Source organism: Pangasianodon hypophthalmus, chromosome 23 (genome assembly GCF_027358585.1).
Source record: "Pangasianodon hypophthalmus isolate fPanHyp1 chromosome 23, fPanHyp1.pri, whole genome shotgun sequence".
In the NCBI taxonomy this organism is placed as follows: domain Eukaryota; kingdom Metazoa; phylum Chordata; class Actinopteri; order Siluriformes; family Pangasiidae; genus Pangasianodon; species Pangasianodon hypophthalmus.
The window spans coordinates 14,940,790-14,963,274 of NC_069732.1; the positions used below are offsets into that span (position 1 = coordinate 14,940,790).

At 39.4% G+C, this 22,485-nt stretch overlaps 2 protein-coding genes across 7 annotated transcripts in view; one reads left to right on the forward strand and one right to left on the reverse strand.

The window, feature by feature from the left end:
- atad5a (ATPase family AAA domain containing 5a) overlaps positions 1-11,967 on the reverse strand; it is a 13,133-nt gene extending 1,166 nt beyond the window's left edge. The window contains exons 1-23 of one of the 2 annotated variants that reach the window (XM_034298438.2): positions 11,730-11,967; positions 11,547-11,651; positions 11,268-11,347; positions 9,400-11,156; positions 9,212-9,290; positions 8,944-9,102; positions 8,689-8,833; positions 8,530-8,608; positions 8,240-8,421; positions 8,007-8,155; positions 7,681-7,828; positions 7,168-7,509; positions 6,886-6,982; positions 6,718-6,800; positions 6,492-6,631; positions 5,740-5,911; positions 5,340-5,516; positions 4,996-5,205; positions 4,843-4,907; positions 4,579-4,759; positions 4,323-4,489; positions 3,394-4,226; positions 1,819-1,977 (exon numbers count right to left, since the gene is read on the reverse strand). In XM_034298438.2, coding sequence (XP_034154329.2) covers positions 1,819-1,977; positions 3,394-4,226; positions 4,323-4,489; positions 4,579-4,759; positions 4,843-4,907; positions 4,996-5,205; positions 5,340-5,516; positions 5,740-5,911; positions 6,492-6,631; positions 6,718-6,800; positions 6,886-6,982; positions 7,168-7,509; positions 7,681-7,828; positions 8,007-8,155; positions 8,240-8,421; positions 8,530-8,608; positions 8,689-8,833; positions 8,944-9,102; positions 9,212-9,290; positions 9,400-11,156; positions 11,268-11,321 — 5,378 coding nt within the window. In that variant the 5' untranslated portion in view covers positions 11,322-11,347; positions 11,547-11,651; positions 11,730-11,967. Of the gene's footprint in view, positions 1-1,818; positions 1,978-3,393; positions 4,227-4,322; positions 4,490-4,578; positions 4,760-4,842; positions 4,908-4,995; positions 5,206-5,339; positions 5,517-5,739; positions 5,912-6,491; positions 6,632-6,717; positions 6,801-6,885; positions 6,983-7,167; positions 7,510-7,680; positions 7,829-8,006; positions 8,156-8,239; positions 8,422-8,529; positions 8,609-8,688; positions 8,834-8,943; positions 9,103-9,211; positions 9,291-9,399; positions 11,157-11,267; positions 11,348-11,546 lie in introns of both variants that reach the window. The other variant, XM_026929610.3, reaches the window with a different exon arrangement.
- Positions 11,968-12,209: 242 nt separating this feature from the next.
- prpsap2 (phosphoribosyl pyrophosphate synthetase-associated protein 2) lies at positions 12,210-22,423 on the forward strand. Of its 5 annotated transcripts, none has more exons than XM_026929611.3 (11): positions 12,210-12,339; positions 13,957-14,186; positions 18,441-18,493; positions 18,795-18,861; positions 19,079-19,251; positions 19,369-19,484; positions 19,708-19,763; positions 19,852-20,000; positions 20,116-20,186; positions 20,308-20,454; positions 21,237-22,423. In XM_026929611.3, exons 2-11 carry the CDS (start codon positions 14,104-14,106, stop codon positions 21,393-21,395), a joined length of 1,074 nt encoding a protein of 357 aa, XP_026785412.1. In that variant the 5' UTR covers positions 12,210-12,339; positions 13,957-14,103; the 3' UTR covers positions 21,396-22,423. The 5 variants fall into 5 exon arrangements, with proteins under 5 accessions (XP_026785412.1, XP_026785413.1, XP_026785414.1 ...); XM_026929612.3 differs by having other exon boundaries at positions 12,211-12,339; positions 14,026-14,186; XM_026929613.3 differs by having other exon boundaries at positions 12,257-12,348.
- The last annotated feature ends 62 nt before the right edge of the window (positions 22,424-22,485 follow it).

The following is a 22,485-nucleotide window of genomic DNA, read 5'->3' on the forward strand; positions in this document are numbered from 1 at the left end:
GATCTGTGAAGGAGGTCTTCAACACTTACCCCAAATCCCAATTTATATTAGTTTTACATTTACATTAGAAACTGTAGAGATCTGGTTTGTCAAACTCTGACAATTTCAAACTTCGTCTTTGTTAGCTGAATGAAAAACTATGTTGAATGCTGTTTAAAAAAAAAAAAAAAGCTGTGACTAATACATATACTTACTTAATATTTTAAAATACTGCACAGTAAAAAGGAAGAATCTAATCTGACTAATAGAAGAATTACCAGTAAATGTTTGAGGCCAGATCAATTTGGGAAAGACAAAATAAACACCTTCTGGTGTCTTCACCCATTTGTGAGTAAATACAACCACATATGGCAAAGACTATTAGAAACTATGTAGTCATAAGTGGGGATTTTTTTTTTATTGAGTTACTATAGTTGTGTCTGAAACTGTTAGTACTAAATTCATACATTGTTTTGGAGGTCTGCCATTTTCTAATGGTTTATAAAAACACAGTGGAGAATAACCAGTGCACTCTTTTAATCTTATGATGTACTGCAAGAGGTAGTGTACAAAATTATGCAATCACTGGGCTGTTCACCCAGGATTTTTTTACTTCCTAGCAAATACACAAATTACAGATATGACCCAGAACAAATTTTGTTTAATAGCTGAATGTTCTGGCTTTGTCAAACATACCTCAAACTAATGAAATTAAATTATTTTAATTAATGGCATATTTTTTTTCCAGATCGAGCAGAGGAAAAAAAAAATTATGGAATCACTCAGTGTTGAGGAAAAAATTATGGAATCATCAACAACAGCAAAAAAAAAAAAAACAACAAAAACACCACATTTAGTACTTTGTTGCTCCTCGTCAGGATTTTACGATGGCCTGTATTCTTTGAGGCATGGACTGGGGTGAAACCGTGACTAGTTTTTATTACTTTTTTCCCCTCTTTCTATTTTTCTTTCACTCCCCAACAGCTAAGTGAGGAATCAGTTTTGAACTTGACTGACTAACTTGGCTTAAATGTTCTAACAGTGTTTTAATAAAGGACAATGAAGATGGGAGCTAATGATAAACTTTTTCTTCAAAAATCATACTACTAGTTTGTTCTTTTTTTTTTTTTTTTTACTACCAATACACTAATGAAGTACCCTAAGTGTAAAGAAATTTTACTTGTTTTATTTAATATACATTCCTAAGTATACTTAAGATACATACAATAGATGCCTATTAGTAAGCTATTAGTTTTCCTTTAGATATACCAGTAATATCTAATATATTTCTGATTAAACTAAATACATTGGTCTACGTACAGTATATCAGGTCAGTATATCATAGCTTTTAATCTACTTACAATACATTTTTATTCAGCATTTATTTGTTCACTCAATCATGCATTCACTCATATTTAGTAACTGCTTTATCCTGCCATTTCTAATTTATTAACACATTGTGCTTTTTATCCATTTACAGTTATATTTAATGTTGTAGAACGTCCAAAAAACAAGTTATTTATTTATAACTTTTATTGTCCCTAGATGTTTTACAAAATCATTTGCATCAATCACTAATAATAGTGTTCTATTTACTGCTCCTGATTTTCCAAAGTAGGGATTAGCGAGTAGGGGAAGATTCTGAGAACGGTGTAAGATACGTTTTATTAATATGACGTATGCACTTAACCAAAGCTACATATTTGAAGTCAACCTTCTAACCACCATCACTGAACCTTAACCACTGAACTTGAACTAATATTAACTAATATTTCAACTTTGTGATTTAACTTATCTCAAAGTAGATCTGAGCACACTTAGAGCTCTCAGAAATGTTACCTGCGTTTGACTTTGCCCTGCTCCTTCAGTCTTTCTGATCTACATATGGTGCGCAGAGAGGGCAGGTAGTCCACGGCCGCTGCCACTCTGTTCCCCTGCGTGCTGAATGTTCGGCTGGAGAGAACCGTGTTCATCACCTCCTTCCTCATATCCATCACCCTGTAACATGACGTAATGTTCACTGAGCTTACACGGTCAGAAGTTTAGCGCAAACATCAAATCTCAGTTTTATGCTGAAAATGTTGATGGCACTGTTAAATGGTAAAATAGAAATTATATCATTAAACACTGATTTCTTGTCTCCTCACATCCTTCTCTGCTTTTTGTCTTACAGTGCCCAACTCCAAACTTACCCATGTTAGCTGGACCGTACTGGGCCATTCTGGCTTTTCAGGATAATTTTTCTCTTTACAGTAATACTCTATAATGGGCAAAAAAATGCCCAAAATGGCAAAATATTAAGCTTTTAATGGTCTTAACAACAAATCATTGGTCAGGCCCCTTTTTTTTTTTTTTGCCCTTGAGTGTATATCTAGTGCTCTGTAACAGGAATAATCCATTGTTGAATGCGGTCCAAGTGCAGACTAATAAAATATTACAGTGGATCAAACCGAACACAAGAAAAATACTGTAGCAAGAAAAAAAAAAAAAAAAAAAGTCATTCAGTGACTCTGGTTTTCTAAACATTAACTGTGGCAGCTTCTGTCGCAGATTCTCTACTGCAACCAATCCCATGCATTTATGTAAATTGTTTAGCTCCAAGTTCAAAGCAGATGTTTCATCTGTTCAAAGTCCATGTTGCCAGTCAAAGGGTTTAACACAATAAAACAATCACTTCCCACTGATGTGTCTTATTTATAGCCATGAACCAATCACTAATGTTTAAGTATTAAAAGCTAACTGTCGTTGCCATTCAGTTATGTTAGTTGCTTTTCCAGAGCTTTGTGAGCAAGGACAAATAGCTGGACATTCACAAATTTTAGGTGAATGCCCCTGCTTTATAATATACACTCTACTAATAGCAAGACAGCATGTGGAACAAGAAGTAGTCATGTTTGGTAAGTATGTTGGTGTGTGTTTGGTCATGTGTGAAATAATCACAAACCTCAGTGTGATATCTGGTCCTGCTGAAAAGAGTGGTCTAAGGTGACCTTCAAATGAGGTTTGGTGGCATATATCATTAAAATTTTTATTTTTTATTTAACACATTATTTATTTAATAAATGTTCCTTTGCTTTTGCGTGACAGTGATTGGTTTGGATGAAACCTTTCAGTTGAAGCTGTTTGCGCTTAGCCTACATAGAAATAATCTATTTCCTGTGTTCTTGTTTTTAACGCTTTCTTTACTTGACGTATCCCATTTTATCTGCAGACTACAACATGCTTTTCTACACCATTGTTTATCTTAAAACAGGAAGTAACCTGACAAGTTCAGAAGTGACATATTACTTGCTGTAAACACTGTAAATCTGTCCTGTCATGTGTGCTTGAGCCTATGATTTTTGTGTAGTACTTCCTGCCCTAAAAGAAAAAAAAAAAAAATCTCCCTCATTTACACAGTTCTTGTTTCCTCACCTGGATTCAAGTAGTTTGCTGTGGAAGAGGCTGAATCTCAGCCTGTGTGAGGCTACAGGAAGGGTGAGCTCTTCCACAGTCTCCGTCCTCATCGGCTCTTCCAACTCCTGGACTTTATTCCAGGCTTCAGAGATCCTAGCCTTACACTTATAAAAGCTCAGGCTCCCTAAAACAGCTTGGATTTCTTCAGGGTAAAACCCACTCATATGACCTCCACACTCCAGACGAGCATCATCAGTCATTCCACACTTGACCTCCGCTCCTGCGCCGTTGAAGTCCTGCGGTCTGCACGCTGCCTCTGCATGAGGAGGCTCGTAGCGCAGAGATGAGTCCAGGAATGACATGTGGTCCAAATACTCAGCAACGGAGCTCAGACACTGTGACACACACCAACTCTTTTTCCTCTCAGCTTCAGACAACTCAACTCTCATCCTCACAGCTTTGGATGCTGGTGGATCCTGAGCTGCTGGTTTTGGGTCAGAACTGGGCTTAGGCAGGGACAGAAAGCCATCCTCTGATTCGGAGTCTGACTGAAGAGCACTTTGATTGTCTATGCACAGCTGCTTTTTCCGCCTCATTCTAGAGGACACTTTGAGAGGGCTTGTGTCATCAGAATGCTCTTCCTGCTCTACTACGTTCCCGTCTCTAGCCAAGAGCCCAGGCTGTGGCTCTGCGTTCGATGACAGTCGTTGTCTGTTAATGAGGTCTGGCAACGGACAAATGGGCAGAGGCAGCAGCACTTCCAGGTTTGAGTAAAGCAAATTCACACCTCTCCTTTCAGCTTCTGAGAGAAGATCCAAGCATCTCATCCTGTCCACAGCTGAAGGGTCACCCTAAAACACGACCGGACAGATATTAAGTAATTGAAGCAAAACAAGATTTAACAAACATGTTCTTAGACCAGTTTAAAAGAGACTGATGGAATTTACCTTTAACAAATCCTCCACTCCTTTTTCTTGCTGAGTGTTTAGAAAGCCCAACAACAACTCTGTGCATCCAACATGACAGGGTGGTACACTGGCTAGAGGTAGCGTAGCACCAACAGCAGCACCTTCCACTTTAGCAGCCTCGTTCTTGATCTCACATTCAGACGATCCTGAGCAAAGACAAACAAGGTGTTGAAAAGATGCAGTCGTTTACCACGTTGTACAATCTAATCCCATTTCTGGACCCGCGAGTACTTACCTGGCTGTAAGATGGGACGTGGCACCTGGCGTCCTCCTCCACTGCGGGTCCAGAACTGCAGGTGCAGGAGGCTCTGCCGAATATCACATCTGTTCCAATGCAGCAAACATGACAAGTCCTCCGTGTCCGTCCTCACGTTTTCCACCAGACACAGCAGCTGCAGGTAACTTGCCACATCCGCCTGGGACACGATGGAGCCATTAACCACAGATTAGTAGTGTCTTCAGTAGTGACACTGGATAATCAAACAACAAACGTTCTTACCAACGAAGGAGGCTTGAAATGGATTTCATCCAAGTTGCCATCGAACACTGCACTGAATGCAGGATCTGAAAAACAAATCACTCCACATGATTACTTACTATATTCCATCAAAGATGTTACAGTGAACCAGTCAGGCACTATTGTAGCTCTCACCACTGGTTGTTAGGATGACGGGTCTTTTGGTGGTCATCATAAAGGTTTTAACTGCAGCCAGGAATCCAGAATCGTCATCAAATATGACGTCAACTTCTTCAAACAAGATGAGAGAGGTGGCGGTTCTCTTGCTTTGCTCTTCAGAAGAGGCTTTAGTCTCTTGGGTCTTACACTCAGCTTGAGTGGCTTTGCCAGATGTCTTGGGACAACCTTTTCAACAGAAAAGAATCACTTTACGCAAGACATTTTCCGGTCCTTAAATATTCATCTCCCCCACATGACAAGCAAGAGGATTTTAGTAGAAAAAACTGCTTCTTATATCTAACTTTGGATGCGACACTCACTTGTTTGTGCCTTTTTATCTTGATTAACGTCATCTTTGCCTGTAGGCCTTCCACCCATTTTGAAGAAACTGGCCAGTGATTTTGGTGCCAAGCTTCCTTTCCTCGATGTAGCACCTCGTGGGGACTGCGGTGGTTTCCTGGGTGATGAAACAACTCGTCTAGGAGAGTTCACCTTCCCTGTGATAGGAAAAGAAAAACTGAGTAACAGAGCCTTGGAATAAACACCTCAAACCAAACAGATCTAAGTAAGATTCAAGACCTATGGATAAAAAAAAATATTGTGGGGAAAAGACTGGAAGTGAAGTTAAAAAAAAAAAAAAAAAAAAAAAGAAGTATATAAATAAACATATACAGTACATCAATGTTGCTGAAACTAATGCAGTATGTAGCATCCACTCACTAGGTGAAGAGGCAGGTTTGGCTGAAAGACTACTGCTGCTGTAACTGTTGAAGAAAGTGGGCTTATGGGCATTGACCCCTTGGATGTCCACTTGATGAGACTGAGTGGCCTCCTTCAACTGAGACAAGATCTGACGGCCACTACGCTGAGACGAACAATTTACCTCAAACACCTAGGGCAGAAAATTAAATCAGTGTCTAACATTAAACATAGAACTTTACAAGAACTGTTACAGTATCATGGTTTCATGATTATGGTCACAGTATATGATCAGTGTATGCATTTACCTCACCACTGACTTTTTCAAAATACAAAATGCCTTTCTGTCTATTACAGTTTATCTGTTTGATTTTTTTTTTTCTCCCCTGATCAAGTTCGGTACTCCAGTGGTTCTCATCCCTTTTTCGTTCAGCTGCGACTCCCCAAAAATGTAGGTTGGATTTCGCAAACCCCTTCCCTCTGAATTCCCCATAAATCATACTACAACAACCTCCGTTTCCCCTCACAGAGAAAGCAGACTGCTCTGAAAACCAGCTGGCTGTGTTGCGCTCTACTACTAGCATGTCACTCTTAGTATGTTGGATGTTCAAAATAAATTTTGTACAAAGATTTTATAATAAAATTTTTTCCTTGCTTTCCCTTTAGTGATATTTTAGAGTAGGTTATCATACCATGAAAATAATCCCTAATCATCCCTTGCTGTATGTTTAACCTCTAACCCTTAGAAATGTATTACACACGAGAACACGCACCTTAAAGCCGAGCTCCTGAGCGCAGGCATATACGGCGGCAGTTTTGCCAACTCCAGTGGGGCCTGTGATGAGTAGTGTGTTACAAAGCACGTCCTCTGCATCCTCCAGCCCCTCGCTACTGTCACCTCCTAACCAGGATTCTACACAGACACACAGCAGAGTCATGAATATACAGGCCTTGATACATCAATCCGATCTGAGCCTCAAGAACTGCAGTGCTATTTACCATTACTATCGTCCTCTTGCTTTTTCTCCTGCTGCTTTCTTCTCTCTTCACGGTCAGTCCTGAGTTTCCATTCCTTCAACCAACTAGTTATCAAAATGATAAAAGAACATCAGTTCCTAATTTACAGGATTCCTGGAAAGATAATCAATGGTCCTTAACAGTACAGACCTGTGCAACTTCCTAACAGAAGCTGTGTTTCCAATGACGTCACTAGAATGCTGTGGCTGGTATTTCTCAGTCCAGGGCACATCCTCAGTAACACAATCTGGGAAAATGATAAACAATAAACAATGACAAAATTAAACTAAGCCTCGAAAGGAGGAAGTCAATCACAATTAGCAGCAGTTATAGTGACAGTAAAATAACTTTCAGCTTATCTAATACAATGTATGGAAAAGAAAAAAAGGGAAACAAGAGGGAAACAAGAGACCTAATATGTTTTCTCTTTACCGTTGGCACATGTTTCTGAAGGTGGAGAGTCAAGTATAATAATAGATTCACACTGCTTCTTGTTCTCTGTGGGTTTGGGCTCATCCTCTGTTCCCTTCTTGTTTCTCAGTGATCGCCTCCTCTGGCCTGAGCTGCGAGTCACGGAGTCAGCGACCTCCGGTGTTCCCCCGCTGGCAGAATCTGGGCTGTCCAAAATAATGATGGTCTCCTCCTCCTTATGGACAGTCTTCTGTTTCTTGGCTAGCTTTCCTGCTCTCTCTCCCTCATCGACACGCTTACGCTTTCCTCCAATGGACTCAGTCAAGCCCACGGGTGGAGCTGTTTTAGACCCACACTCAGGTTCTGAGGAAATTAATCATTAAGGAAACAATGAGGCATAAATATTTTTATCTTAAAATGTATCATTTACCACCCTTCGCACCCAAAAGAATGTATCTCAAAATAAAACTTCTTTTCATATCATAAACTTAAAAAAGACAAGATAGAAAAGACAGAGCAGTAGTACATTCTCACCTGCAACAGCAGCCTGTAAATATTCTTTGTGTCTCTGTAGGAATCGAGTAAAAAATCTCTGGACAGGGAAAGAGGGATTGGATGCGCTAATTTCTTCTAACAACCGCTCTCTAACAGGCTCCGTAAAATTTTCTCGCCTCCCAGAGACCTGAGAAGATTACAGACAGAGACGTTATTTATAGCCACTACTTCAACAGTAAAAATCCCTTATCGTCTACACTATATATAATTTCTCCAACATAACAGCTGATAGAGTTCCATACATTTCTTTATTTAATTCCACACACACACACACACACACACACACACACACACACACAGCTTACCTGTTCTCTGGTGGTTCTCTGAGCAGGAACAGTGAAGTGGCCTGAACTGTCCTCCAATGAGACAAGTGGGACGGACGGTAAATGGTAACACTCTTTCAGGCAACTCAAGAAAGTATTTTCAGGCCAGGGAAGAGTCCACATAGAGCAATCTGTCCATGGCAACGACAAACCAAACATGTTTAACTAATAAGAGTAATGATAATTAGACACAGTGTACAGGAGTATCAGCTCACCCGTGGGTCTCTGCTGCACGTGAACCACAGACTGGAATGAAGTACAGGACTGAGCGTACGCCTCTATGTTAGCTGCCACCTTAGCAATCTGCTTTTTAAAAGACTCAGGTAGGCCACTTTTCAGAAACTCTCTCTTTGCCCGGAACTGCTCGTCATCTTGAGAGTTCTCTGAACCCTCACGGCTGTAAAGGTGATATTTAAATAAAAAAAAAAAAACAGTTGTCTAGTAACCAATTCTATAATGTATTTAAAGATATGCATGTTCTGCATATTATTTCCTAAAGTGATACCTGCTGTCATCAAGTATAGAGATGATTACTGAAGATCTCTGAGCTTTTCTTTCCACAAACATGGGGGCAAGTTTAGAAGCTGTAAAGTGCAAAAGTGACCGAAATTAAAACGAGTCGTTACTTTGTAAGAGAAAATGCTAAATTGTAAAAATGCATTACCTGGAGCATTCTTCGACGCCTTACTTGAAGGTACGTTTTTGCCTAAAACGTCATTTAGACTGCGAAGTTTTTTCTGACTGTTGTCGCTTTCTTGAGTCGCAGGTACGGGGTTGCTTAGACCATCTTCCAAGAACACAACAGAGTCCTGAAAAGCAAAAGTCATTAAAGAAGACACTTTTAAAGATAAAGCCCCTTTAAACGGACGTCAGAATGAAACGGGTTATAATTTCCACAAAAGCTAGATAAACGCCATACCTCATCTTCGCAGTAATTTATTTGGAGAGATTGTTTGCTCCTCGTGGAGCGTCGCACAGCGGGCTTCTCCCCTGCAGCACTCTGTTTACTGTTCTGCAGTGCTTTGGCTTTCTGCACCAACTTTTTAGCCTGTTTCCTTTTCTTCAGTGAATTTGATTCCTGATTAAAAAAAAAAACAAAAAAACATTGTGACTGATAATATAAAGTTAACGTATGAAAGTGGAATTATCTTTATGGCACCACTTTAAAGAAATCAAGGAAAAATTACCTGCACTGAAAGAGGACTTAATATTTCAAAATCTCCAGTTTTGGTGGCAGAAGAAGGAAACACCCTGGTGAATCTCATTCTGATCGATAAAAGATGAACAGACAGGAAATTATTTTTGACACTCTTAGAAAATATATCAGTCAGCGATCCAACATGCTGAACATCAAACACGACTGGCTGGAATGTACCTGATGGGGCTTCCTCGTTTGTTGAATGGCGAGAGCATCTCAGCCCTGTAAACATTCTTTTTGTTCCTGTGAGACTTTGGCGTGGAAGTTTGAGCGACGTCATCCTGGCACACCGCAGACGTTTCTGCCTTCTCGCGGCTTCTCGTCTTGCGAGGAGAGGGATGTCTTTCAGGCGCAGAAGCTGCCTGTCTGCGTGTCTGATCTCTGGTAGACCTCCTAAGCTCCTTGACACTTTGCTTGTTACCGTCATCAATAGCGCCACTCTTCTCTTCCACCTCCGTCGATGTGGGAAGTTCGTCTTGCTTTGGAGTAACTGGTACTTCTTCAGATTGGTCCGTCTGCCCTTTCTTCACAGGCTTCCTCCCTCTTTTCTTCCCGACGCCCTTAGCCTGTTTTTGCTCTGTGCTCTGTTCTGGCGTGGTCGGGTCAGGATCGCTCTCCTCGGCTCTCTTTTCAGGTTCTGCTGTCTCAGAGGCATTGTCTTTCGCCGGCTTCGATTTGCTCAGGCCCTTGCTGGGTTTACCTTTAGATCCATCCAGACTAGGCTGCTTGAACGCATTCATAAACTGTTTCCTTTCCTCTTGGGTGCATTTAGGAGTGGAGCTGGATTCAACCACGGCAAGCTCCAAATCTTCTTCCTGAAGTACGACGTTAGATTTTCTCTTAAGGTCAGGAAGAATGTCTGTGTTCATCTGTGCGTTATCCGAGGAGGACTTTTTGCCATCTTTTAATTGGCTCTCCTTTTTATTCCTAGTGAAAATTGAAGCCATTTTTAACTGAGGACCCTTGACTGACTCATGATCAGGGGAGATGGGATGCACTTCAGCTTGGACCGTAAGGGTTCTTGGTGACACCGAAGCTACCAGATCACTTGCATCCATGCAAGACTTCGCTTCAGAGCTTTCAGCAGCACAGGAGTCTGACTTAGACTCAGCTGCAACCTCGTTCTCATTTTGCATCTGGCTCTGTAAAAATTCTTCAAAGGACACAGTAATGGTGCTGCAGCTCAACACTGACGTTTCATCCACGTTGACCTCCATACTGACGTCGTCCAGAGAGCGCTCGTGCTCGGCGCTGCACGTTTCACTCTGCTTCTCTGCGACGTTAGCTTTTCTGCTTCTCCTCACCGCAGGCTTTTTAATTCTACACTTGTCTTCTTGAGACGATGGATTATCGTTGCTGAAATGATCGTCTGTCTGGTTTTGGGTAGCTACATTCTTACTTTTACAACTTCTCAACTCATCTTTTGCTTTTCTGTCGTCTGCACTGGTGTCTGCGTTATTCTTGCTTTTTAAAGGTTCTTCATCTAAGCAGACTTCATTGTTTATTTGGGACAGAAGAGCTGCAGTATCACTGCCAAGCAAAGACACACTGCCTCCTTCCTTTATTATTGATTCATCCAGGCTTTCTACTACACAATCATCAGTGAGCGCGTCCTGTTCCTCCTCCGGTAACTTGTTTTGCTTTTCCTTGGCTTTCCTGGTCCGTTTTTGCCTCGGTGCTTTACTCGTCTTAGGACAGACTTCCTCACAGGTAGACGACGGAAGCTCTTTGGATTGAAGCGGACTGCACTTTTGTGAAGAGGTAGTCTTTTCCTGAGCGGGTGCTGTTTTCCGAAAGTAGTCTATGATGCTGTTTGATCGAGGCGGGGAGAAAGGTTTGTCCACAGGCTTGGGTAAAGGCAAGAAGTAGTTCGTGATGGTCTTTGCTGGTGGTGGTGCTGGTGGTTCATCATCTTTTCTCAACTTCTTGCATGGCTGAAATTAAAAAAAAAAAAAAAAAAAAAGTTAATCATGAAACGAAATACAAATTCGGATATCGTTAACATCTGAAAATGATCATTATATTAATAAATAATGATGACAAACCTGGGTAGCCTCAAAATCCTCAATAACTGTTGCCATAGCAACAACTCCAGCCATTTCTGCAGTATTTCCAAATTATAGATCTATCCATGATATAGTGATAGGAAAGAAAAACACACACACACACACACACACACACACACACACACACACAAGATGTCATTATAGATGTCAGAACAGCTTAAACTAGCTAGGAAGATGTTTATGAAGAAATTCAGAAATCCAGGAATGTTGCTAGTTAAAGTTAACCCCAATGCTCTATAGAGAAAGATAAACACTCACCAGGGTTTTTCCTTAATATAAAAGCCAGGATAATGCATTGTCCACGTCTCCGAAAGTGTAGGTGAAGCTAACACAAACCCATATCAGCAAACCAGTGTGTAATAACTAATAAATATAATGAAAACAAACAAATAAACAGACTAGCTCTGACTAGCTAACTACCCCTCAATAACAATGACTTACATGCTACAGAGTTACCGAAATACACATGACACGCGTGTAAATAACCGCACACAAACGCTCACTGAAGTGAAAACACTCGTCTGGAAAAATAACTGCAAAATAAATTTAGTTTTGTATTTTACAGTAAATGGTTTACGTTAAAATACAAAACTAAACTTGTTCCTTTTCCCGCAAATGGCGCCAAACAACACCGACCGCTTTCACCGCGCCAAATCCACCAATCACAGCACGTTTCGTCATACTCCCCAAAACGGAAGTTGCGTATTTTTTTAGTCGTTATAACATATTTCCAATAGTAGCAACAAAAACAAAAACAACCACATAATAATAATAATAATAATATGTCCATATACCTTATATATATGTATGTATGACAGTAAATCAGAAAATCATACTCTGGACAGCTATCGTACTAAAATGTACGTTTAAATTATTTTACAAGATTTTTTTCAGGTGTAATATAGGTTGCCTGTGTCAGACTTTTATTTTGAAAATCCGCGATGATGGCGGCCATTATTAATGTGTCGTGCTGCTGATTGTTTTCACTTTGTGTGTCTGCTGTGCATTTATCCAGTAAAGCAAACGCGAGAGAGAATAAAGGCCAAAACTGGTAAGAGAAGTAGGTCTGTTTACTAGAAATCTATGTGTATAAATTATAACAATAACCATTTTTAAGGTGAGGTTGATTTTTTTTGGTCTATTTGTTCCTTTACCTTGGCAGAAGGTGATGTTAATCTCAGCTAGCATAGCTTCTCTGTCTGGGCATGTGTATTTGCATAGAGTGGTGGTTAGCTTGTTAACTAGCTGGTTGGAAAACTACTAGCTGGGTAGGCTGGGGAAAAAAAAAACGTCTTGTTTTAACAGAGAAATTATTTTATAACTATTTCTGTAGTGTTGATAGGAGTTGTTTCATGGCGACTAGCTTTGGCTTGGATTTTGCTTTCCAAGCTCCTGACGCTTCATGTCACTAAGAAAGCTGTGAATACTTCTCATTTCTTTCATTTGCATCTCCTTCTTTCCTTTCATTACTTCCCTTACGTCCCTTAATCAGAAGTGTGGAAAGGAAACAAGGACATGAGGACTCGAGCACAAACCACTGATGCGTCACTTTCAAGCGACTTCAGTAAATTCACCTTTTGATGACGTGATGCCCTGATGTAGAAACTGTCTAACAGATCCGCATGCGCACCAGCACTGAATTAACCCCTCAATTAAAACTTTACACCTGTTCACCACAGGCTTAACTGTTGATGTTTTAGTCTAAACAAGATTCTACTTCACTGAATTCTCAGATTTTTAAAGCAAGGCATATTCATAGTCAAGGGTTTTATTTGTACCTGCTGTTTATTTAACATGATCATTAGTTTTGCATTTGTACCCTTATCTCATCATTTATTTGTTAGTTGGTGTTAGTCTTTTTAGTTTTTTTTTCTTTGGGGGTGGTGGGCGCAGGGGAATGGAGCGTTTACACCAGCCCATGCTAAAATAATAAAGATCTCTGCGTAGGAAGCACTGTATATCCTCGATCCAGATGCCTCCATTTCTTCAGAGTTCATTTTAAAACTCTTTTAAAGACGGGAGGGTTTGCCAGCTTCTTCTCTTAATATTTTTAAGTCCAGGCTAAAGACATTTTTATTTTCTAAAGCGTATGGCTGATGGGATATTTTATGATTTTATAACTTCTGTTTGTTTGTTGTGTGTTTTTCTGTTTTTGATGACTTGCTGGAAAGCACATTGGTCAATGGAAGTTGTAATTAATTGTGCTATATAAATAAATTGTATTTGTTTTGATCGATCATCCTTACAGACGGCAGGGTTTGATCGATCATCCTTATAGATGGCAGGGTTTGATCGATCATCCTTACAGACGGCAGGGTTTGATCGATCATCCTTACAGATGGCAGGGTTTGATCGATCATCCTTACAGATGGCAGGGTTTGAGCAATTTCTTGGTCACAGGTTGAAGGACGTAGGGAATTTAGAGTTTCGGGATTAATCCTAAATTTTTTAACAAGTCTGAATACCATTAAGTGTTTGTTAATGGTATTTAGGGGAAACATTTTTGTCAGTCCTGCTGTAGACCCACTGAAAGACTTTGGTAGAATGTAATTGTTGTTATTTTCCTAATATGTGTGTGTGTGTGTGTGTGTGTGTGTGTGTGTGTGTGTGTGTTTTTGTTTTTTTAATAGTAATTGACTGTATGGTCTTTCTCTTATTCTTCCTACAGGACTTGACCAGAGATACTTGCATAAGTGTGATGTTAAACTAACAGGTCTGCCTGTGATCCTGTTATTAGGAAGGGCTCAGCAGTGCCTGGGAGCCCAGGGAGCCACTGTCTGAGTCCCTTGGGATCAACCCCAAGAAACCACTGACTATGAACGCCACAAAGGGAGGTCTGGTCATTTTTACGGCCAACTCTAACCCGTCCAACAGAGAGCTGGGTAAAAGGATTGCTGAGTAGGTTGCTATTGCAGTAACTCCATTGCATGTGACTTTGCACTGTTCTCTGTTAGTTTAACTTTGCGCTTGTGTATTGTGTAACGACATTCAGGCATGAATAGTTGAACTGACAGCATATAAGGGTTGTGTTAAATCCCAGAACTGTCTCTGTTGGGGATTTAAACCTCAACTGCCCCAAGGTTCTTTTTTTTTTTTTTTTTTTTTTTTTTTTTTTTTTTTTTTTTTCCCTGTAGGATTTTGGAAGGGAATCCATGCCACATTTAAATACTGTCACATGTCAGAGTGTCAGAGTGAAAACAAAACTGCTGCTTGAAGTGTATACAAAAAATATAAGCAGCGGTGAAAATGCACAGTCTTAGGCCACCTCAGAAAAATAGATTTTTAACGTTATTCGTCAGGCAATCAACTGTTTCTGCACTTGGGAAAAATAACATTAATACAGACACTTAATCATTATTATTTTTTTTTTATATTTGATTGTGTGGACTCTCCCCCTTTTTCTTTTACTTAAGTTCTATCTGGGACCTGTTGCTTAGTGTATACGTAATTAATTCAAGTGCACCCAATAGTAGAAGTGTGAAAGTTGACACATTAACTGTTTTTCCACATACTGATTAAAAAAATGAGAAGTTAAAGATCAAACTGGAAAATCTGAGTTAGACCTGTCAGACGGATTTTCTTGCGTGTGTGCAGTATGCAAATTGACAGCTTTACCATGGAAGAGGGTGGGTGTGTCGGTTTGGGCATGTTTCCAATTTTCATAGTCTTCAAATCTGTTTTTTCTGGTGAGTGTAGAGTTTTAGGCACTTCTGACTTTTTCTGTTTTCTAATGATTTATTTTTGTGGAACTGTAGGAACTATATGGTCTTCAAAACGCATCTAAAATACATAAATAAAAGCTATAACTATTCTTTTGTCCAAGTAATCTCGCACAGCTTCAGTTATTTGTTAACTGAACTGGGATTTAGCCTTTTTTTTTTTTTTTTTTTTTTTTTTTTTTTTTTAAAAAAACAGTAGGAATCTCATCTGACTAAGTCCGGGTTTGAGTCACTGTCATGATGAAAGATTCCCCCCCCCAAAGATACGGTGTGATGAATTTCTTGACATTCAGTATTCCGCTGCTTTTTAACATGATCTACTCCATCATTGGCTTAAAGCATCTCGACTCATGACAAAGCCGTCACTGTGCTTCACAGAAGCTTGGAGCCTTCTACTTCTCATCAGCTCTTCTTTTGGTCAAATGCTCGAAATTGGAAGTGTTTTGTGTCTCTTCTTCTTACGCAAGGTTTAAACCTTTCATACTACGTACTCATACTCATACTCTTTTGCTTTTCCTGCCTGCAGAAAATGGTTTCTTAACTGCACCACACCCTTCCTAAGGGACACGATGTTTGACTGTTGTTCAACGGATGCAGACAGTTTCGGGGCATTTCCCAGTTTCCTCACATTTCTTTGGTTTTTGGTAATCATGCCATCTTAAAAATCTAGAAGTAGGCTAGTGCTCTTATTTATTTTATACAAAATGGTCATTTTATGTCTGTTAGTGTGAGTTCAGAATCCTACTCAAAGCAGTGTGGTGTTTGTAATTACCATCTAATGCACACATATAGTAGTTAAAGTCCACTGATATTTAGGGCTGTAGGACTCGTCTGGTTTCGAGAAGTTTTCTGAAACTAATGTCTCAGACCAGTTGGCAGTTGTACTTGGACTGGTCTCGGTGTGTAAATGTGTTGTCCTTTCTTTTTGCATGCACAAAGTTTGACAAGAAGTAATTCCTTTTTAGGAATAAAAATAGCCTCATCACTGGTGCAATGCACAAATGAATCCAAGTAGATTAAGTAAAGGCTTGGCCTCTAAAACGATTCGATGGTTTTCGTTCTCGATCTTGACTCTGTCTCGTTTTCTTTCGGACTTGATTTTGACATGTCCTCTTCCCACTTAAGACTTGGCCTTGACTCGATCTTGGCTAGTCCTGCTCTTGGACATGACATTGTGGTCTTGACTACAGCCCTATGGACAACACATGCAATTTGGGGGAAAAAAAAACTTTTTAATTTAGTGATTCTATTACTTTATGGCCTGAATCCTAATTTAAATGCAAAGTATGTGGATCTTTTCAATGACATTAACTCACCTGACCTTTCATATTCCGTTTTACATCACCACACAGTGGAATGCATTGCTTTTAAATGTGTTGCATGAAATTGTCGGAAACAAATTGAGTGTGTGTGTGTGTGTGTGTGTGTGTGTGTGTGTGTGTATGTATATATATATATATATATATATGTGTGTGTGTGTGTGTATGTATGTGTATATATATATATATATATATATATATATATATATATATATATATATATATATATATATATATATATATATATATATATATATATATATATATATATATATAATATAATATTATAAATATAAATATTACACACACACAGACAGTGCTGTGCAAAAGTCTTAGGCACATGCAAAGAAATGCTGTAGAGCAAAGATGCCTTCAAAAATAATGAAACTAAATGTTTCTACATTTAAAAAAAAAAATACTATAAAGAGCAGTAAACAGTAACAAATGAAACGATCTCAATATTTGGTGTGATGATCCTTCGCTTTAAAAAAAATAGTAGTCTCAGATACAATTAGTGCAGTTTTATAAGGAAATGAGCTGTAAGTGTTACTGAGCATCTTGCAGAAGCAGCCACAGTTCTGAAAAGTGTCTCTTATGTAATCTGCTGCTTTCTTTACTGACATACAAACATTTTTCTATAACATTTAATTTTGTGCTGGAAAACTAATGTTTGGAATCTAAAATGTTTTTGTACTGAATCAATAATGTAGAAGTCATAAAATAAAAATCTATAACAAAGTTTATACTAAAAAAATGGGGTGCCTAAGACTTTTGCACAGTACTGTGTGTATATGTGTGTATATGTGTGTGTGTGTGTGTGTGTGTGTGTGTGTGTGTGTGTGTAATATATATAATTTTAAATCCACACATTGCTTCTGATGAAAACAGTACACTATAACATTTTACACTTTATTCGCGTATGTGTTCCTTATGTCACTATAGAAAAGTGAGGTGATGTACGTTGCATGTCACCTATATCCACTGTAATGTTTGTATTTTAATGTGGCATGGATGTATGGAGCTACATCTCCATAAGGGAATCAAACTCAGTGAAATTGACAGTGACAAATTCGGTTCTGTTGCACCCCTGCTTACGGCCATGTTTGACGAGAATCACCTGAAAACTGAGACCCTCCAAGAAACACCTCTGGCATACAGCCGTCTTCACTTTCTTCTTCCCACCTCATTGATTGCCTGCTGTCATATCTTCAGCTCTGATGTGTATAATTATTTTTAAATATTTCAAGTGAAGTGCTTTCCAGCTTTGAGTTGGTTTTCCCTCTTCAGCTTTGCTAACCTTATTAGCTATCGCGCTCCATACTGTCCATGAGTTTGCTACAAACTTGCCCTGTATTTGTGCTTAGTAAGCGGCATTCACCTCTCCATCTACTCTGAGCCTTTCACGTCTCCGCTCTGTAGCTGACCACCGGACGAGTGCCACTAGCATGTGTCGAGTGGTTCTCCCTCGCCAAATCGCACACATTAACCTCTGAGCTGGACTCCACTGACGCACATACAAGTGTTCTTCCATTCTACCCTCATTCTCACCACTGGTTTCTGGACCTTCCTCAGCATTAATCTGTTCTTTTGTGCGAATGAACGTGGTGTTTATGGAGAGCGCTAATCACCCTGTCACTCTGATGTCTGGCAGACATTATTGCACTTGCTAATCATATTCAACCAGGTAGCTACTGTATGTGTGTGTGGTACTGGCTCCAGTTGAGGATGCTAGGATAGTTGATGGAGTGTTTCAGAAGTCAGGCAACCCAGTGAGTACTCTGTGACAAGGTTCCAGGGAAGGATGGCTGTATGATGGTGGTGTCTATTGCAAATATTGTGTAATGTCACTTCAAGACTTGAAGGTCACCACCATCTGTGCAAACAACAAGGCATCCAGGTGATTCTCACCATCCTTTGGGTGTATCTGGGGTTCATAGAGCCAGTTACACGGGTAGCTAGCATTAAATTTGGGTTAACAAATGGTGGATGAAAAGAAACTAAGAGAAGAGTTTTTTCACCTCCACTGATGTTATCTTGTGTTGGCTTTGTGTTTCTTTTTCTTTTTTCCTTCTGTTTCACCCCATTTTTCCTTTTTTGCCTCTGCTTCTGGACAGACGGTTGGGTGTGGAGCTTGGCAAGGTGCAGGTCTATCAGGAGGCAAACAGAGGTGAGACGACAGGATATTTCATACGGCAATCGGTAAAATTAAGCAGAACTGCATATCAGATGGGAGATAATCTGACAGAAAAATGTGCTTTTACATCAGCAAATACTGGATACTGTAAAACTGGCACACTATGTTTTGACACAAAGCTGTGTTTTTTGGAATTAATTCACTTTCATACACATTACAAGGGTGGAATAGCTTTCATAAAACTTTGTCTATTTCTTTTCAGAAAATATTGATAGCATAACAGTTTAGCACAAAACAGCAGAGCTTAAAAATAATAGATTTTGTTTCATCACAGAGACACGAGTTCAGATCCAAGAGTCTGTGCGTGGTAAAGATGTCTTCATCATCCAGACTGTATCCAAGTAAGAAATCTATTATTTCAGGACGAACAAAAAGCTTCATTCTCATGTATTATTAAAACCTATTCTCAGCTGCAAAGTTAAATGAAGGTGGACTTACAAAATTTCCTTACTGCAAAAGATATGACAAATGATAATTATATTGGATATTAAAGGGTAAAGGGTGGCAACAATATTATTGTTCTTACACGTTCTCCTTTTCTTCACATTTTCCTCACAGGGATGTTAATACGACCATCATGGAACTGCTTATTATGGTGTACGCCTGTCGGACCTCCTGTGCGCGGAACATTATCGGAGTCATTCCCTACTTCCCTTACAGTAAACAGTGCAAAATGAGGAAAAGAGGCTCCATCGTCTCCAAACTGCTGGCCTCCATGATGTGTAAAGCAGGTAAAGCTGTTGGATTTGTTACTTTACTGTGTCCCAAAGTGTATCTTAGTTATCACACACTGCAATGCTGCATTAGTAATTTTGCAGTCTGATTGCTTGCCTTGTTTTTCTGACCAGGTTTGACTCATCTCATCACCATGGATTTGCACCAGAAGGAAATCCAAGGCTTCTTTAACATTCCAGTAGACAACCTGCGAGCATCTCCATTTCTGCTCCAGTACATTCAGGAAGAGGTGTGTAGACCTGTAGCCTGAGCATCAACAGCGCACACTGTTCTCACTGCTGATGTTCAGTCCTGTAGTTACTAAATATAGCGACACACACACAGTACTTCAAGGTTATTAATTTCTTACTTTGTTATGTCTAAAATTCAAGGCCAGGTGGCATCTTCGGTGGTTATTTAGGCTGCTAGACTGACCGTCCTTCTGATTGTGCCTCTTTTTGTCTAACATGCAGATCCCTGACTATAGAAACGCAGTAATTGTGGCCAAATCTCCAGCATCAGCTAAAAGGTAATTTAGCAACTTCTATGAATGAGTGACTTTAGAGCAGTGCAGAAATTAATCATAAACGCACAATGATCTACGCTGCGCTTTGTAGGGCGCAGTCGTTCGCTGAAAGGCTTCGGCTGGGCATTGCTGTGATCCACGGCGAAGCGCAGGATGCCGAGTCCGATCTCGTGGATGGACGACACTCTCCACCTACTGTCAAAAACATTGGCGCTATCCATCCCAGCCTGGAGATACCTTGTAAGCACTTATGTGCAGCACTCCATGTTATTTCTAATCTGCACACATTTTTCACATTTGTACTAATAATCATTATTGCGTGGTTATAAACGTGGGTCTTTTTTAAATCACACAGTACTCATCCCAAAAGAAAAGCCTCCAATAACAGTAGTGGGAGACGTGGGAGGTCGGATCGCTATCATTGTGGTGAGATTTAAGATCATCTAAAAGCATTAGATTCTATTTTTAAACACGTTTTGGTAATTCTCTAAAACGTTTAACACCCCTTACTGCCTGATGAAACATATGGTATGATTGTCATTTGTAGGATGATATTATCGATGATGTGGACAGTTTCCTGGCAGCAGCTGAGACGCTGAAGGAGCGAGGCGCTTATAAAATCTTTGTCATGGCCACTCATGGAATCCTGTCCTCTGATGCACCACGTCTGATAGAGGAATCTGCGATCGATGAGGTCTGTAGTCAGACGTAATAATCGAAACATTATCTAAAACTACCTCAGCTGCAAGACCTATAACTTTTTTTATTTATTTTTTAATTAAAGACTAAGTTATACTTGCTGTTAACTTTGCGTACGCAAGATGGCCACCGCACATGTCAGCAGTCATTTGTTGCATCGCTCGTGCACGTCCTCAGAAATTTACACAACACTTCCGCTTGGTGCAATACGAATGTAAACAGTGGAGACAGTATAGCACCATGTGACAGTGTCCCCAACTGAATAAACAAACTAACGTTGTGTCTCGGATCAGATACTTGCGTACTATTCGAGACAGTTATCCAGTATTAATACTGGATTTTAAATTTTAAAAACCTCTTAAACCTACCGAAAGGTCTGTTTTTGAGTACAAGTCTTCTGGATTTTCAAGATTAGTAAATGTTTTTGAATGTCCAGTGGGTTTTTTTTTAAAATTTGAGATGCAGATAATGACGACAATCACACCGACAGCAGAAAGTTTAAAGGGCAAAGAGAAACAAAGCTCGTCAGTCTGTTTAAGGTAAATGCTCATGAAATTGCTAAATATTACAGTTTGACTTAGAAATCAGATGGACAGATGTTTTGGCTCTGACGTGCCATCTAGTGCACGCCGCTTTTAATCCTCCTTATGTACATAAGATACACGAGTGAGTCTGTGAACAGTGCCGCTCACGTAGCAGCTGTGTAGTGAAAGTGAAGTAGATTTACGCCATAATGGTCTGTGCTCTCAAGCTGTTTGACTCTCACACCCTCTTCAGGTGGTTGTCACAAACACCATTCCACATGAGATCCAGAAACTGCAGTGTCCCAAGATCAAGACAGTCGACATCAGCATGATCCTGTCTGAGGCAATTCGTCGCATTCACAACGGAGAGTCGATGTCTTACTTGTTCCGCAACATAGGCTTGGATGATTGACAGCTTTGTCACCTCCTGTTTCATCACTGCCAGTTGTGTAAGGTGCACAAAAGTCTTTTGTTTTTTTTTTTTTTCCCTCGCATTCCATGGATCTTGTGGCCAAAACAATTTTTTTCTACATTAAAATGTGCTCAAAGGCCATTACACTTTTTTTTTTTTTTTTTTTTTTTTTTTTTTTTTTTTTTTTTTTTGTACAACACATTTTTATTTATTTTTATCGTTTTGCGCAAATCCTGTTCACTTATTGATTACTGCAATGTGCTTTTCAGATGAGTTTGAAAGAGGGTGAGTTCTGAGAAAATGCCCTTCACAGCTATTTGTTTTGTTTGCTGATTTGTAATAATTTAAGGAAAAAAAAAAAAAAAACACTGGCTGTTTTTTTTTTTTGTTTAAATTGAATACCAATTTGTACTTTGTGTATGTTACCACTGAATTGATATTAATTAGAAAGGCTAATCAGGGTTAAAGTGCTTTGTTGTTTCAGATAAATAGTGACAGTCATTGTATTTATTTACACTCTCGGGGAGGAAGATTTCTTTCACATGGCCAACAATAACAAATATTAACACAGTGACCATCTATTAACATGATGCCATATAATTGTACCAGTCATTGCCTCACGACTTGTGTAATCACTGTGCTACTGGATAATTAATGTGTAATTTATCTGGCAAGTTCTTGCAAGCTCTAATGCTCAAATGAATTATTTTTTGACAGCCCTTTAATGTGCAAAATTCAACTGTCGCTTGAACTAGAGGTAGATTATTAAGTAGAAATATTTTTCATGCTAAGATGTTCAGCTTCAGCATTTTGAAAGCTCATTTGTTTTTACTAGTTATGGGTCCATACAAGCGATCTTGCTTCAAAACTGAAATATCTCACATTATCAAGTTTTGCTTAACTTGGACTTTTCCAGTCAGTCCATCGCAGGGCCTTTGTTATTGTACTAATCCTTCCGGCTCTCACGTTTCCTCACAGCAAATGATGATGATGATGATGATGATGATATAATAAATTAATACAAATGATCTCTGTTTGATTTAATTGTGTGTCTACTGTGTTATTTTGTGGATATTGAAATGGACAAAGT